Source organism: Epinephelus fuscoguttatus, linkage group LG21, assembly GCF_011397635.1.
Source record: "Epinephelus fuscoguttatus linkage group LG21, E.fuscoguttatus.final_Chr_v1".
NCBI classification, from domain to species: Eukaryota; Metazoa; Chordata; class Actinopteri; order Perciformes; family Serranidae; genus Epinephelus; species Epinephelus fuscoguttatus.
Window position 1 is genome coordinate 7,204,094 of NC_064772.1, and position 16,700 is coordinate 7,220,793.

The window sequence follows — 16,700 nt, forward strand, 5'->3', positions numbered from 1 at the left end:
CAATAAAACTGAAATCAATCAATAAATTAATTGCAAGATGTTCTACTTTTCTTCCTCAGCAGTAACTGACAGCTTTGCTTTATTCCTCTAAGAAGGCTGGAATCTGTTTCAATGCACAAAAGTAGCCTATATGCTAACATACAGTATAAAGCTATGTGCATAAAAAGCACCTAATAACATACAGGTACTATGTGGTAAAAAAAAAAAAAAAAAAAAAGACTTACTCACACTGTAAGCAACAATGGAAATATAGTTATGTAATTTTACAAATGAAAGCAGGAAAAACAATATTTGACAGAGTAAATTAGCAAATATAAAGTCTGGACATAACTATATAATAAAATGGATCAGGCAGAATTTGTCAAGAACAAACTTTATTGATCAAATTCAGAATCCAAAGCTAAAATACCATTATAACCTTTAAAAAAAAGCCTCTATTACCTTTGCACAATGTCGCTATGCTGAAAATTGTTATATACAGTATGTATACAGTATATATATATATATATATATATGTATGTATATGCGTGTGTGTGGTGTGTGTGTATACATATATATATATATATATTGTACATTGTAGAATTAGCCTGCATTGTACTGTAGCATAAGGCACATATTTTTGTATTTTTTTACACAATTTAAATACTGAACACATTATATATATATTAAAATATTATATTTAAAAAATTATATTAGAATTTAAATATAGGCTATTTTAAATATTTTACATAGGCTACTATACTTGTACTTGTTAACATTGTGGCTTATTGCACATGTTTTATTTTTATATTTTTATATACTTCGTACCTATAGGCTACTTCTTATTTCTTCTATAATTTTCTATGCTTGACATCAGGGTGACTGTAACGAACTACATTTTCTCTCCGAGGATCGATAAAGTATTTCGGACTCTGATGTCTAGGCTACACAGTTCACTGTAGCCTGAAATAATAGATGACAAGTGTCATTACAACCTGAAAATCACGAGTATAATCCATGTTTTTAAAACAAATAATAACATAGAGGCTAATGGAATAAAATCTGTAGAGGCAATATTTTCTTTTTGTGGGTACTTCTATATTTTTGCGATGATAATCATGCCTGACACTGATCCGTCGTCCGGGCGTGGCGGTGTTCATCTCGACCGAACTGATTATCTTTGAACAGCTAAATCTCGCGAGAACCCCTGACGTCACGGGATAATGGCTGAAGATCGCGGATATTAGAAGGTACTTTTCTGCTATTATTTTCTTTGTGGTGGAATTATAATGGTGCATTTGCACTAACAATGTAGCACAGTTGATGACGCGTTCGCACAAGTCGTCGTTGAAATTAGCATTTCTAACATTTTGTGCCAACTTACGTCGACACCGCCGGTACAAACCGTCGAACCTTCGAAATAAGAGCACAATGTTTTCCGCGCTTTTTACCACTACAGCAATAGTTAGCTTTGGCTTCATGCATTGTCCAAGCTCATTAAACACTCAGCCGCTATAATCGCTCATGACGCGGCTTGTACAGTACACGAGGTTTATATAAATCTACGTGCAACAACAAGCCATCATCGGCAGTCATTTTAACCTATCGACGACACAGCTGTTAGCATTAGCATGACCGTAAGGCCTGCTCAGGAAGCAGGCGGGAGCTTTTATTTTCCAAAACTGTTTTTCCATCTCACCTGTCAAGGCTGCTGATTCAGAGCATTATATGTGTTGATAAGTGTTTCTATCCACGATTAATATGTTTTTATGTTGTCATTATGTCCTGCTGATTATCTTTTGCACGTCCCAACACTCTCTTTTCCATTCTTAATTATTTCCGACACAGGAAGCTACAGTTTGAGAGCAAAAGAAGAGGTGAAACAGACACACTACTGAGAGTAAGTTAGTTCTTTTATTAAAAATGTTAATATCACAGCAAAGTAGTCTTTTCTTCTGTTTAGATGCAGTTTTGATATTTAAATTTCACTGAAATATTTTGTTTGTGTTTCCTATCCCTAACATTGGATTTTCACCAGGTGAGAGAGTAATATCGACAGTATTTTGTGTTGTCGTTGTTTTTCCCGTCTATTTCTTTAATTTAACACACTAACATTTGAACTAAAGTGTGTGCATTACCCCCAACCCTATCAGAATAATTAACAAATAAATAATGATACGTATAATGATTATATGTATATGAATAACAGCAATGCAATTTCATCATCAATCATTCTAAACTATGAATTTCCAAAAACTCCAGAAGCAGCAAAGTTCTTAGTCTCTCCAAAGCTAGACAGGCCACCAGTTCCCTTATCAATATTTCAACATAGTACATCCATGCTCTTCTGTAATATTGCATTTATCCCTCTGGTTGGTAAAAGAGTTTGGCTTGTAAAGGAATTTCCTTTCCAATTATAAGATCTATACATTCAACCACACTTCCAGAATTGCTGTAGCTTTGTACACTCACATAAACAATGAATGAATGAAACCTTTTCCTCTCTACAGTTCACACAAATCTGTGGAGTGTTACGTATAAAATAGGTTTGCATTAACCATTAGTATTGTAATAACCTATATTTTGTATTAACAGACTGAGTCAGGGCTTTAAAACAAGCAATTTCCAGAGCCACTTCATAAATATCCTAATTTACGCACATAATCTTATTTTATTTACAGGCTGTATGCAGGTATTAAATATTATATTTACTATTCCTGTGCCATGAAGCTTTATTGTTGCCCAAAAAAATATGCCCCAACACATTGATGAGCAACATTTTTGCTCTATATGTGGATTAATTCGCTGCTGAAAATAGACCCAAACAAAGGCACTATTTCCTCTTGTTTGAGTAATGGTTGTTAAATACAGTGAAATTACTGAGGGTTTTTTTTGTTTGTTTGTTTGTTTTTTTTACTACATTTGAATTGTTAAATTTTTATGTCTTCATGGACTCACATGTTGTTGATTTTGGTATTTTCATGGGATTTGCTGACAATAAGAAGAAATAGTAATAACTTTGAGTATAGTTTTGAGCAATATGATTTCTTTTAGCAGGAGGCAGCTAGATTTGTAGAGTTAACAGTTGTTCATTGATTTTCATTCTCAGCAAAACAGAATTTTTGGTGTTTAAAAAATGTCTAAAAAATGTAATTAACCAACTATTGCAGACCACTATAATACAGGGCTCCCAAAGATCCTTAAAACTTATTAAAAGGCTTTAAATTAATTAATCTAATAAAAAAAAAGGCCTGAATTGGTATTAAAATGTTTAAAATCTTTTTTTTTTTTTTAAACTCTGTGAAATACTAAGAAATGCAAAGTCGGATTTTATCAGTTCAAGGCAATGCATACGAGGCATTTGTATTTTATGCCAGAAGTTTTTCAAACTTAGCACAATGGGAATGAAGGCAGTGGAATTCCACATGCAGAATAAGAAATATAAAATGGCCAATAAATGCTAGATATTTCCCAGTTGTGTTCTGCTCTCATCCGCACCATGAGACAAATTTGTTTTGAATTACATTCCAAGTCATGTGGAAAAGTCTTAAATCTAATTTGCCCTGAGCTGTAGAAACTAATAGTTGAGTAAGAATAGTGTAGTTAACTTACGTTCAGTTACTCTTATGAATACAGGTTATGTGGTAGAATTAAATACATTTGTCTTTGTCTGTGAAAGCAGCAGATTATTAGTCTTGGTTACAAATGTACTCAAACAGTGTATTAAAATCATCACAACCATACAATAAATGTCTTGTAGCAGCAATAAATAAAACATAGTTTTTGCCATTTAAAACCGCACAAGTGTGACATGCAAAGTTGAAATTAAAATGTACTATATGTGCAATTAGTGGTTCATTGGTCTGTTTCATGTAAGCTGATTGCTTTTGAAATTATTTAATTTTAGCATCTTACAGCCCCCATCCCATAAAGAGGAGCATAACTTGGTGTATTTGTTGATATATCTTCAAACTGAAGTTTACTAAACAGTGGCAATAATGTTAACTGTCTCTTTGATTGTTAGCCAGCAGCAGAAATGGCTAACGTCACCAACCATGGGAAGCTGCTCTTGCAGCGCCTACATCAGCAGCGAGAGATGGACTTTTTGTGTGATATAACCATAATGGTGAGAGATGTGGAGTTCAGAGCCCACCGCAACATCCTGGCTGCATTCAGCAAGTACTTCTCCTCCCAGGCTGAAAAGGGTCAAGAGGTCACAACCTTGGACCCTGATAAAGTCAGCCGGTATGCTCTAGAGAAGCTTTTGGAGTTTATCTACACTGGACAGATGAACCTCAGCAGGTAAAACTGCATCACATGTAGGATTTCAGATTAAACTAAATTGTTCTTAACAAACTAAACGAATAATATTTTCATGCTTGCAGCACCAGACAAGCAGCGGTGCGTCGAGCTGCTGTGTTCCTGGGAATATCCGAGGCCACAAAGTTTCTAGAGGAAGCCCCCCACTGGTCTGAGCTGAGCGAAACGTCCCAGTCAGAGATTGATAAAGAAACTGGTCCCTCCCCTCCCAGTCCAACCTCTCCAGGCAGCCCCAGCTCACCAGTTCCACTGTCTATCGCCTCCCTCGCTGGGGAATGGCAGGAGGAGGGGATGGCTGGCAAAGAGCAGGGTGATGAGGCCAAAGATGTAGATACAGAAGAAGGAGAGAAAAGTGATGAAGAGTACACCCCCACTATCTCTGTTGGAAGAGGACAGGGAAGGAAGAGGGGCAGAAAGCCTAAGAGTTTTGGAGGCGAGCAGATGGAGGCGAGCAGCTCGGCTGACAGCACACCCAAAACCCAGAGCTACAGGGGGAGGGGGAGAGGCAGAGGGCGAGGCAGGGGGAGAGGGAGAGGAAGAGGTGGAATTAAAAGTGAAGATCCGTTTTGGGAAGATTCTGACGGGAGCGTCAAAGATTTTATTGATAACTCTGAAGACTGGAGCCCCTCTCTGGAGGATGACTCTCCGACCAAGAAACCTCGACTGAGCAGTGGAGAGGGACGGAGAGGGCGAGGCCGGGGGCGGGGGAGAGGCAGAGGGAGAGGCCGGGGGCGAGGCAGGAGGAAGACCACGGAGGAGATAGAAGAGGAGTTGGGCATAACGGCCACAGAATACGATGACATAGGGATGGATCTGGAGAGTGGGGAACAGGATCCATCAGAAATGGACGACATGACGCTGTCATGCACCCAGTGCAACAAATTGTTTAAAGACATCAGCAGCCTGCGCAGACATGAGAAAATCCATGAAGGGCTGAAGCCGTTTGTCTGCATCTTCTGCTCCAAAACCTTCAGACAAGCTACCCAGCTGAAAACTCACCTGCGGATACACACAGGTGAGCTGACTGAAAGGACGGCTCTATTATTTTTATTTATTTATTTTGAGGTTTTTATGTCATTCTGTAACTTTCCAGTAGTGTCCCTGATGTATTCAAAGTAGAAAATTAAAATTTTGGTTGAGGTATGTATGTTTTAGTCTCAAAATGAACAATGTTTTGGTGCTTTAACAGGCAGTGTGAAAGGGGCTACTGCCAGCAAGTGGTGTATGTGTGTCTGTGATAAAAACATACAAGCACCCCTTTTAAGGGACCTCTTTTCTATCAGTGAGTAAACTAACATCCCCTGAGGGACACATATTATGGATGTTTCATATTATATTCAATGCATAGCAGTAACAGTACAGAGCAATGGCCAAACTGTCAAATGTTGAGTGCAACAACTACAGTAAGTTTGTGTAAAACGAGCGATTTGGATGAATTTTGAGCCGAATATTTCTTGTGAATATTGCCTCAGATGAGTTTTCCTTATATTTTCAGGAACATCAGATAATCAGAGCAGCATGGCACATGCATGTCATATTAAAGCAGATCATCCTCAGGTGGACTCATGTATTACCCATAGAGTGCCTCAAGTTGAGGTTAAATTTCATGAAACACACAACAAGGGCAGAATGAACATTGTTTCAGACGAAGAAATTTTGACGTAGTTACCCACATGTTTTCTTTTTTCTCCACCAGTTTGGCTGAACTGAATGTTTCTGTCTCTATGGTGTTTGTTGCAGGCGAGAAGCCATTTAGTTGCAGCGACTGCGACAAGTGTTTTGCTCAGAAGTGTCAGCTGGTCGCTCACCGCCGGATGCACCATGGAGAGGAGAAGCCTTACACCTGCGAGCGCTGCGGTTTCAAGTTTGCTACGTCGTCCAACTACAAAATACACATCAGGTACATGCACTGCTTTTGGAATTATTATTATTGTTATTATTATTTGCACAGTAGCAGCTCTGATAGAGAGTGGTAAATGGAAAATGCTCTGGGGTATCTCACCTTTGGTTGCTGTTGAATAGACTCCACTCGTTGTCTGGCATCTGGCCTTGACCAAGAAATAGTCCGACACATAGTCACCTGTAAAACAACAAACGTCATTTCAACACTTCAGGTTTTGTACTGATGAAACGAATGCGATACAGAGAAGGAGTGAACTGTAGAGGTGCTGACCAGGCCAGCTGTTTCCAGTCTTCTTGAGTAATGATAAATGACTATAATTGTGTGTGTGCTCTCTGCAGACTGCACAGTGGGGAAAAACCGTATGTGTGTGACATCTGTGGTCAGGCGTTCGCTCAGTCCAGTACGCTGACCTATCACAAGCGACGACACACCGGAGAGAAACCGTACCAGTGTGATCTGTGCGGCATGTCATTCTCCGTTTCTTCTTCTCTTATTGCTCATGCACGAAAACACACAGGTGAGAGTCTTTTCCCATGTTTATTAATTGGATTGAACCTCAGCTAGAATTTCACAGTAGAACTTGTTTGGTTTCCTTCCAAACAGTTTGGACAGATTGTGGCATTTAGCAGCCAAAATTTGTCATCTTTTGGCTCAAGCAGCTTTTCCTGTCACACTCCTGAATATATGGTTGTGTCTGTGTTTCAGGTGAGACTCCATACAAATGTACACAGCCGAAATGTGACTCAAAGTTTGTGACATCCTCCGAACTGAAGAAACACATGAGGAGACTTCACCCAGGTGAGATTGCCTGATCCCTCATCAGACTTTTGAGTTTAAGAAAGATGCTCCTCAGTGATCAGAGAAGATGAAAGTAGGGTTTAATGTTGCTCACACTGTGCTGTCTGTGTGTGTGTGTGTGTGCAGAGGGGAACACAGGTGTGCAGTGCCTGCTGTGTGGAAACAGGTTTGCCAGCGTGAAGAACATGATCAAACACCAGGAGAAGGCTCACGCTGACGAAGTGCGGCAACACAAGGAGAGAGCCAGAGCAGGTGAGCTCTGTGTGTGTGTGCGCGCGTTTCTATGGGAAAAGTTCACAGTAATTGATAGCAGTAGAAAAATAAAGTTAATTTGAAGATCTCTGAATCAAATTTCATGTGTGATTCAAATTTCAAAAGTTGGAGTCATATTTTGCCAAGAGTGAAGGTAATGTATTAATGTTTGTGTGAGTGTGAAGGCTTGCTTGGAGTGTATATTTACACCTGTGAGTTAGACTTGCAGCAGCAGTCGGTATTGTCGGTGTTACACAGTGTTCAGGCATACACTGATCACATTAGTTGCCCACCATTCTTTGCTTTTTTTTTTATGCCTCTGTGCCGGCGATAGCTGTGGCCAGAGGCGTTGTTTTTGGGCTGTTCGGTTTGTATATGCCATTCTTATAAACACTATCTCAAGAACACCTCGAGACAAAATATGGCACAAATGTCTACTTACACTCAACAATGAACTGATGAGAATTTGGTGGTCAGAGGTCACCATGACCTTGAATCTGTCTAACTTCCTCAGGTATGGCACAAATGCCCACTTGGACTCAATGATGAACTGATTAGATTTTGGTGATCAAGGTTACTGTGACCTTGCATCCATCTCATTCTTGTGAACGTGATATCTCAGGAAGGCCTTGAGGAAATTTCTTCAAATTTGGCACAAACATGAACATAAGTCAAGAATGACCCGATTAAATTTTGGTGATCAAAGGTCACTGTGACCTCACAAAACATGTTTTTGGCCATAACTCAGGAATTCCTTTGCTAATTATGACAAACTTTCACACAAATAGCTAATAGGATGAAATGATGATGTGGTGACATTTTATATCCAAAAGGTCAAAGGTCACCTTCATTGTGACATCATAATGTTCACACTTTTCTAGCCATTACTCAACATCATAATTCAGTAACAGAGGGGGAAACATTTGGTCAGATACTGAAATGGTGACACTAGTCTTCAGTGTCCACCTTGAAACTGGGCTAGGTCTGGACAGACATGGATGTAAACTATTACTGCAACCTGACCTGTCTGCAGAAGCATACAACCATGAGGCTGTAATTCTCATTTTTCTTGTAGAACACCAATAAACTGTTGCTCTGTTGTTATCTTGCATTTTTTTCAGTGCAAGAACGATTAGCCAAAACCTCATTTGGAATTAGCTTTCACGTTTAGTTTCCCACCTGTTCGATAATAACTTTCTGTTGTTTTCATGTGTGTGTTTGTGTGTGAGCAGTCGTCCTCCTAGCCTCCAGTCATCCTGTGGCGTTTGTCCAGAGCAAACTCACCCAGGAAAATAAAGGCATGGCTTCCATTCCGGAAGGCGAGCCAACCAACCCCGAACCAGCCACCCCCATCCCCAAAGCCACAGCGCCGTCAGCAGCCGACACTGACGATGACACTGCTACCACCACCACCGCTATCATGCAGGACTTCAAGGCAGAGCCAGCTCACCCTGCTATCACAACTACCACCACCGGCACCGACCAGGTGACCTTTGAAACCGACCAGGAGCAGACCATCAACTCAGACACCCTCCACGCTCTGGTGGAGCAGCTGCGGCCACCGCCCTCGCCCGCCCAGAGCCTGGAGCAGATCGTCATCATCAGGACAGTGGACAACGCCGAACACAACCCTCCTCAGCAGTGAGGCCTGAGGCACAGCGGTGTCACTCTCGTGGAACATTTTCACATTTTAGCATTCAAGCCACAGTCAGTCACATCCAGGCATGTATTACCATATAACAGACTGTAATGGACCATTTTTTAATGGTGAAAATATGTGTAACACAACTGACGTCAGAAACGTGCTTTCTGCTCTACATTTTTTCCTCCAGTGTAGAAACAGATGTGTTCATCTACTTTGGCTCTGTGTTTCAAGCTTCAACAGTCACTTAAATGTCACTACTTCACCAAAAACTTGAATCCAACAACACTTTCACAGACGTTGATGTGTGGCTGGAGTTAGTTTTCTGTCTGAATTCTCTCATGTAAAGAAACAACGCATTGTTTTTTAATAGATAACAAAGGTCAGCTGATATCGCCATGAAATGTGATTTTATTTATCATAAATGTTCCACATATGTGATGTTAGCTTAATTAATGTAAACATAACCGAGTTCTCTGTTTCAGTGTAATACAGTTTTTTTTAAGCAGCAGTTTTAGGTCTTAGCAGAAGTGTTTGTGCTTCAAGTTTGAAAACTGAATCACGTTTCTTTCAGCTTGAAAGTAGCTGTTTTTTGTTCCATGCTTTCTTTTTTCTCTTTCCTAGTTTTTTTCGATAAAACGTCTGCATTACTTGTACAGAAATGTGACTTACATATACAAGTTGTCTGCTGTATAAAAACTGTACAACAGGAAAATAAAATTAAAGACAAAAAGGAACAGATGTGTTTGCCTCAGTGACTTTTGCAGATATAGTATTGAGAAATAAATGATTATTGCTTAAATAATAGTTATGTAAAAATGAAAATCCATGATGAAGATTAATTTGTAAGCTCATTCGAGTATGACAGTGGGAGTCTTTAAAAGCTTAACTGCTAAAATACCGTGTACTCAAACATACAAAATAAGGTTTAATTGGCACAAAGTAAATATGTATTCAAAATTAATATAAATAAAGTCTACATTTACATTATTAAGACTAAACTAATGTAATGTTGGAGACAGTAATATGGTAATTTTGTAGTTCTAAGGACTTTGTAACTTAAGAGGGGGAAGGAGTGGTGCAAAGAAGGGGTAGGCATATCAAATGATTTTTTTAAGCACTGGGGAGGGACTTAAGCTTTTTATTTTTGCTTAGGGGAGGGATATACAACTTTAACTGGCTGTATTGTGTATTCATTTGACAGCTGGGATTGGAAGGCATGTTTTCTTTAAAAACTGAAAGCCCAAATCAAACCATTTATCATAGCTATACACTGTAAAAACAGAAATTGTCATTGGCAGTCCTTAGACACATCATGTACAATGAGAAAAAACACATAATCAAATCTGACCCTAAAATGGTAATGCTTCATCAAAGTCCCTTTATTCTACATGTCTCATTTAAAAATTGGCCAAAAATAAACTGTTTGCATGAACCAACCAGCATGCAGGACAAGAATGAAAAAGCAAGACTTTTTTTAATTCCAGGATTTCATCTTCATCTTTCAACTTTTAATGTTGAATCACTTAAGGGTAAGTTTTAAAAACTGAATAACTGACTTATGGTGGAGTAAGGGTCATGCATTTTCCGCTAGTCACTCAGGGAGACTGGAGGAAGAATATTTATTGCTTCGGGGAGAGTCAAACAAAAAACAAACAAACAAAAAAAGAAAACAACACCACCCCCTCCTCTAATAGGTAAAGAACAGTCCCTAATGTGACTCAAGGAAGAATTAAAGGGACATTTAACCTAGAAAGAAATGACAGCCAATGTACGTTTGTGGTTGAATACCAAATAAAGCCATTAAAATATTAAAACTAGGGAGCTGGTCTTGTGGTCTGGTCTCTCGACTGCATATTTTAAAAAGCTAAATAATTATATTCGGTAGATCTTGGGTTTCCTGTTGTTTTTTTTTGTGTGTGTGTGTGTGTGTTTTTGTCCTTCGCGAGACGCCATCCGCCCTCGTTGCCGTAGTAACTCAAACCCCATTGCACGAATAACGATGGCTAAGGAAAATATCTCAGACTTTTACGCTGCTTTCTGCGCAGAACATGAGATAAAAATAAACCCACACATTTTACAAGTGTTAGAGACGACGACGGAAACGGAGTGAGTGGCTCTACGTAATGTGACATTACTTAAAGTTAATGTATTTTGACGAAACAAGCCATCATTAGCTTCCGAGATTCATGTTGCCTTCAGGTGTTGCTGACTGATAACCTGACACTGATATTTTCAGTGGTAGCATCACAGTTTAGAAATATTCCATTTTACTTAGTAAGTAAAGGTAACCAAATATTAGCAGCAAAATGAGGTGGTGGAAAGTAATTAAGTACTTTACTTTAGTGTTGGAAGAAGTATTCAGATCATTTACTTAAAGTAAAAGTAGTTTACTAATGCCACAGAAATATTCTGTTATAAAAATACAAAATTCTGTTTTTAAAATGTGAAAAAGAAGTGCAAAGGTATTACCATCTAAATATACTTGAACTGCTAAAAGTAAAAGTACTCATTTTGCAGAATGGCCAATTTCAGACTCGCTTGTTGGATTATAATTAGTAGTTAATGTGTTCATCACTTTAATGTTACCGCTGGTATAGGCAGAGCTAATTTTAATTACTTGATTTATCGTTGGATAACCTGAAATAACATATCATGTATTATTTGTTGATAATATTTTGTATTAATAATATGAATATGTAAAATAACAAGTATTAGAATGGATCAAGTAAATGGAGTAGAGGTAAAAAAAAAAATAATAAAAAAAAGTAGCATAAAAATGGAATTACTGAAGTAAATTACATCCAAAATGTACATTAATTCAGTAAATGTACTTTTAGCCACTGCTTTACTGATGTAACAATTACTACACTGTACTGAAGTTACAATTTTGAATTTGTGCACTTTACTCATGAAGGCTACTTTTTACTCTGCTATTCAAACTTCTACTCCAAAACATTTTAAAGGAAAATATTGCACTTTTTACTCCATTACATTAGTGTAAATGCTAAAGTGCACAATTACCTTGTTACTTACAAAATATGATCAAGAAAATATATTGTATTTTTATAAAATTACGCTACTCAAAATGAAATAAAACAAATTTAAATTTTCCAGGTCAACTAATTACAACAGTAAAATGCTGCTGCTTCCACTACTGATACTACCAGTTTGCAACTACTTTTTTCTTAGTTTTGTTTGGATTTTCATGCAAGAACTACTTAATTTAGAAAATAAACCCACAGCAGCTGTTCATTAACTTTTAGTTATGCAATTTGTTTGTGTTCCATTCAAAAGCATGTAAATCCGATCAGATTTCAAATTTAATGCAGTGAGTCTGAAGGCAGCATGAGTGTTTAATTATGAAATTAATTAAAGTGTTTTTGTGTGTGTTTTTGGCAGGAACACCATCTTAAAACTGACCAGTAACAACCGCCTGAGACGTGTTCAGCGACTTGATGACAAAGATGTTCTTGCTCTCTCAAAATGTCTCAGAAACAACAAGAGTGTGGCAGGTGAGCTGTCAGGTAAGGGTGAGGGTGAACTCCTTAGGACATGTTTAACAATGTAAAACTTGTTTTCTTTGTTTCAATAGGTCTTGATGTCAGTTACAATAACATATCAGATGAAGGGGTCGGACACCTAGCTGACCTCTTACAGGTGAGCAGGAAATTTAATTAAATAGTTTAATTCGTTGGACAGGTTGGTGGTAAACTGCTGTTACCCCATATGGAGTTTTTTTTTTTTGCCATATTATTAATGCTCCACCTGTAGTCGATGTTTATCTTTGTGTTTTCACTGAGCAGGAGGAGAGCTTAGCTCTGCACTCTCTGAACTTGATGTTCAATAACATCCAGACAGACGGCGCTGAAGTTCTTGCCAAGAGCCTTCAGGTTCATACCATTCTCACACACACACACACATACACTCACAGAGCTACTTTTTATAGGCACCTCTTCTGCTTACTTTTACTTTTATTTAATAAGAACAAATACCCAGAAAATACCAAAACAACAATGTGTTACTCTGTCTGTCAATGCTGTCTGACTTACTGTCTGCGACTCTCAGCTCCAAGCCTGTTGATTCCTACTGAGAACAACCCTAATATATTCTGTATATACATATATATTTAGAAAATCTAAGTTATTTCCTAAAACACCTAATCACTGTATTTTCATCAAACAAACAGAGGGAAGTAGTGCATTTGTTGGGGACTATTTTCAGCAGCAGATTAATCTACATTTGTTACTCTAGTGGGTATTTGTTGCAGCAGCGCAGTGATTGTGGGGTTGATTCAAAATAAGCTACAGTGTGTGTTCATAGTGATAAAAGACCATGTCACCCAGTGCAACAGTGTGGCCCACTGATGTGTTTTTAATAACAATGGAGCTAGCTTTGTCACACAGAGGAAGAAGATATATGAGGCTGTAGGTGCACACCTATGGTGCACACACAGTACTTGTTACTGGATACATTTACTGTTGGTTTCAGTCTGAACATGACATTTATTGATAGTAACTACTCAGATACTTCGCACTTCTGCCTTAAGATGTTAGATGTCAGAAAGTGATGATATCTCCCTCTGCCTCTCTCTCTGCAGTGTAACAGCACCTTGGTGTCTCTCAGCCTGTCAGGTAATAAGATCGAGAACAGAGGAGCCATGCATCTGGCCAGCATGCTGCAGGTGAACACCAGCCTGAGGGAGCTGGAGCTGGCCAACTGTGACCTGGTAAACACACACACACACACACACACACACACACACACACACACACACACACAAAGAGCACATCATGCTGGTACTATTTATTCTGTAAAGCATCAGGCTAATAACCACAGACTGTGCAAAATAATGGATGTAGCCATTGTGACGTCACCCATTGGTTTATGGACTCCTGTTTGTGGACTGAGTTTGGCAATTTATTTATTTTTATTTATTTATTTATTTATTTTTTTACTTTTTGTTTCTTTGTTGTATTTTAAGAAGCCTTTTGTAACACCTTTGCTTAACGGACTACAAAAGAAAAATAGCCCCTTCGTTAATTGTGGTATTTTTATACCATGTGTACTTGTTCATTTGTAATGTCCCTTCTCAAATAAATGAAACTAAACCAAACTATATTTGGACGAGGTGGTGAAGCTGTGGATGAGTGAGGAGTAGATCTGACCCATAGACTGCAGCAATGCCTGGCAGACAGCCTGTCATTCAAAGCAGCCTTGCCCTTAACTATGAGTATCTTTAAGCTTTAATAAAATCAAAATGGGTGAGTAATATAAAGGTTCACCCTTGCACAGTTGTCATAAACAGGGATATTGAGACCAAAACTGTTTTTTGTACCAGGCTGTAAACATGCTTATTTCTGCTGTAATGTTGGGCATTTTAACATGGGGTCTGTGGGGACTGACTCACTCTTGGAGCCAGCCTCCAGTGGCCATTACAAGAACTGCAGTTTTTGGCACTTCCATTTTGGCTTCATTTTTCTGCCCCAAAGACTGTTGCTAGGTGACAATTTGTTACACAAAATTAACCTCAAAAATAATATATATGAATATCTATTTTCTTCCTTTGATTTTACATTGATAATAAGGGTTGTTGTGTTGGTTGCCTCTGTCCCTGCAGGCCACTCAGAGTGTGATAGCGTTTGCTATCATGTTGAAAAGCAACAAAACTCTTTGCTCTGTTGATATCAGCCGGCCACTGCTCTTCAGCCACCAGGTACAAACACACTGAGCACCACACTGGTGTATTATACACACAAAATCACATTTGATAAATAATACAAGCTCAGCATACATGTACAAGCTCATATACATCAGCAGACAGATGTATGACTCTTCTAACCTGAAGCTCTCTGTCTGTCTCAGGAGGAGTGGGCAGTGCACTTCTCTGAGATGCTGGCAGTGAACAGCAGCCTGGTGGAGCTCCACCTGGGGAAGATGGGGATGACGGACACCGGGATGGAGAGACTGACTGAAGGCCTGCGGCTCAACCACAGCCTGCGCTACTTGGACCTGTGCTGGTAGGAACAAAATCATCCTCTACAGCAAGTTGTGTATTCTTAAAATCCTCCTCATCCTCTGGATAGATGGAGTGAAACAGGTACATTTCAGAATCCACTGAACAGTCTTCTCTTTGTTGTCTTCAGTAACCGAGTGACTCGTGATGGCGTGCATCATCTGGCCAAGCTGCTGAAGCAGAACCTGACCCTGGAGGTCATAGATCTGTCATGCAATCGGATTGAAGATGAAGGTGCTGTGTACCTGAGTGAGGCCCTTACCTGGCCAGGCTGCGTCCTGAGAGAGTGAGTCCAACACACTCAGACAAAAATCATCCCTGCAACATGAGATAACCATTAAAGGGGCATTCTACCCTCTGGCAAACGGCACATTTTCTTCATACCTGCTGTTGCTTTTAAGACGTGATGTATTCTGTGCCACCTTGGTGTCAGGGCACTGACTCCCAACCTTTCTAGCTTCCTAAAGTTAGGAATGTCTAATTGTGTATGACTGTGATCATGTCTGAACAAGACAAAGTATCCAGTTTTATTAAACTTACTTTAAGGATTTTTTAGAGATTTGAAAAAGAGGAAATATCCCGTTTTTGTTTTAAAAGGATTTGTAGAGATTTGAGGAGGGAAAAATTCATGTTTTTACGTTCATTAAAGGACTTTTAGAGATTAAAAGGGGATAAAATAAGCTGTGTTAGGTATTTTAATCCTGTTTTCCTCATTTTAAGAAGTTTTAGAAATTTGAAGCGGAGAAAATATCCTGGTTTTACTTATTTTAATCATTTTTAGTGGTCTGAAGGTGTTAGAATATCCAGTATTTCACATATTTTACAATGTTTAGATGACTGAATTATTATCTGTTATCAGACTCCCCTGTAGCATCTGAAAGTGTTTACAGGAGACATACAAACACTGTCTCTGTCTGTCAGGCTGTCTGTCAGCAGTAACAACATCAGGACGGAGGGTCTGCTCTCTCTGGCTCATGCTTTGACAGTTAATACATCTCTGAATCACATTTACATCTGGGGGAACCACCTGGAGGAGACTGTCTGTCAGGTGACATTTTCTACACATCCTTTTCACCTTTCAGAACTGCAACAGAGACACAGTCATATTTTACCTCATAACTTTAATTCTACCCCTTCAGGCCTTCAGAGATCTGATCGCCAGCGGCCGTCTTCCTCCAGAGCAGACGGATGTTAGCGCCTACGAGGTGGACGGTCAGGTGTTTCTCGCTGAGGTCTTCCACTGTTTGAGGAGACACTATTGCAACACAAACAGCTCCGCTACAGACACATCCCCCAACTCCGACACTGCAACAGACCTGCTGACACACCACACTGCCAGCTCTGACTTTACCTCTGCACCACACACTGAGAGTCAGCAGCTTGTTCCCCTACAGTCCTGTTAGGGGTCTCATTAATCTCAAAACCTTCTCACACCCTCCAGAATCCCAACAGACTTAAAGAGACCTGCACACACATCAAATAAACAAACAACACAATGTATATGTGCCAGAAGAAAGATCTTGAGAACTCTCAAACTTGTGGTGATAAAATAAGTCTTCTGAACAATCAATTGTTGCCTGTGAGATTTTTTTAATCAAAGGTGCCTCCAAAATGTAAATCCTTATATTTTATTTACATTTAAGTGTATAGTGCATAGATTTAAGGGTGTATAATGTAAAGTGCAAAGATTTAAGCTTGTAAAATAAACCTATGCATGCATGCTAGACAGCCAAGTATTCCATAAGAGCATCCAAGTTCATCACAGATTTTATCAAATGGGGCAACAAACA

The 16,700-nt window shown here is 39.0% G+C and overlaps 2 protein-coding genes across 3 annotated transcripts; both read left to right on the forward strand.

The window, feature by feature from the left end:
- The first annotated feature begins 1,180 nt into the window (after positions 1 to 1,180).
- On the forward strand, positions 1,181 to 9,623 carry mynn (myoneurin). Its single transcript, XM_049565984.1, has 9 exons — positions 1,181 to 1,229; positions 1,828 to 1,879; positions 4,004 to 4,281; positions 4,365 to 5,314; positions 6,040 to 6,199; positions 6,541 to 6,719; positions 6,908 to 7,000; positions 7,127 to 7,252; positions 8,485 to 9,623. Exons 3-9 carry the CDS (start codon positions 4,016 to 4,018, stop codon positions 8,895 to 8,897), a joined length of 2,187 nt encoding a protein of 728 aa, XP_049421941.1. The 5' UTR covers positions 1,181 to 1,229; positions 1,828 to 1,879; positions 4,004 to 4,015; the 3' UTR covers positions 8,898 to 9,623.
- A 1,247-nt stretch (positions 9,624 to 10,870) lies between these two features.
- On the forward strand, positions 10,871 to 16,630 carry lrrc34 (leucine rich repeat containing 34). Of its 2 annotated transcripts, none has more exons than XM_049566013.1 (10): positions 10,871 to 11,003; positions 12,297 to 12,409; positions 12,490 to 12,554; positions 12,701 to 12,787; positions 13,495 to 13,623; positions 14,515 to 14,610; positions 14,760 to 14,914; positions 15,041 to 15,196; positions 15,832 to 15,958; positions 16,050 to 16,630. In XM_049566013.1, the coding sequence occupies exons 1-10, from the start codon at positions 10,897 to 10,899 to the stop codon at positions 16,311 to 16,313; spliced, it is 1,299 nt and encodes a 432-aa protein (XP_049421970.1). In that variant the 5' UTR covers positions 10,871 to 10,896; the 3' UTR covers positions 16,314 to 16,630. The 2 variants fall into 2 exon arrangements, with proteins under 2 accessions (XP_049421970.1, XP_049421971.1); XM_049566014.1 differs by having other exon boundaries at positions 14,763 to 14,914.
- Positions 16,631 to 16,700: the final 70 nt, after the last annotated feature.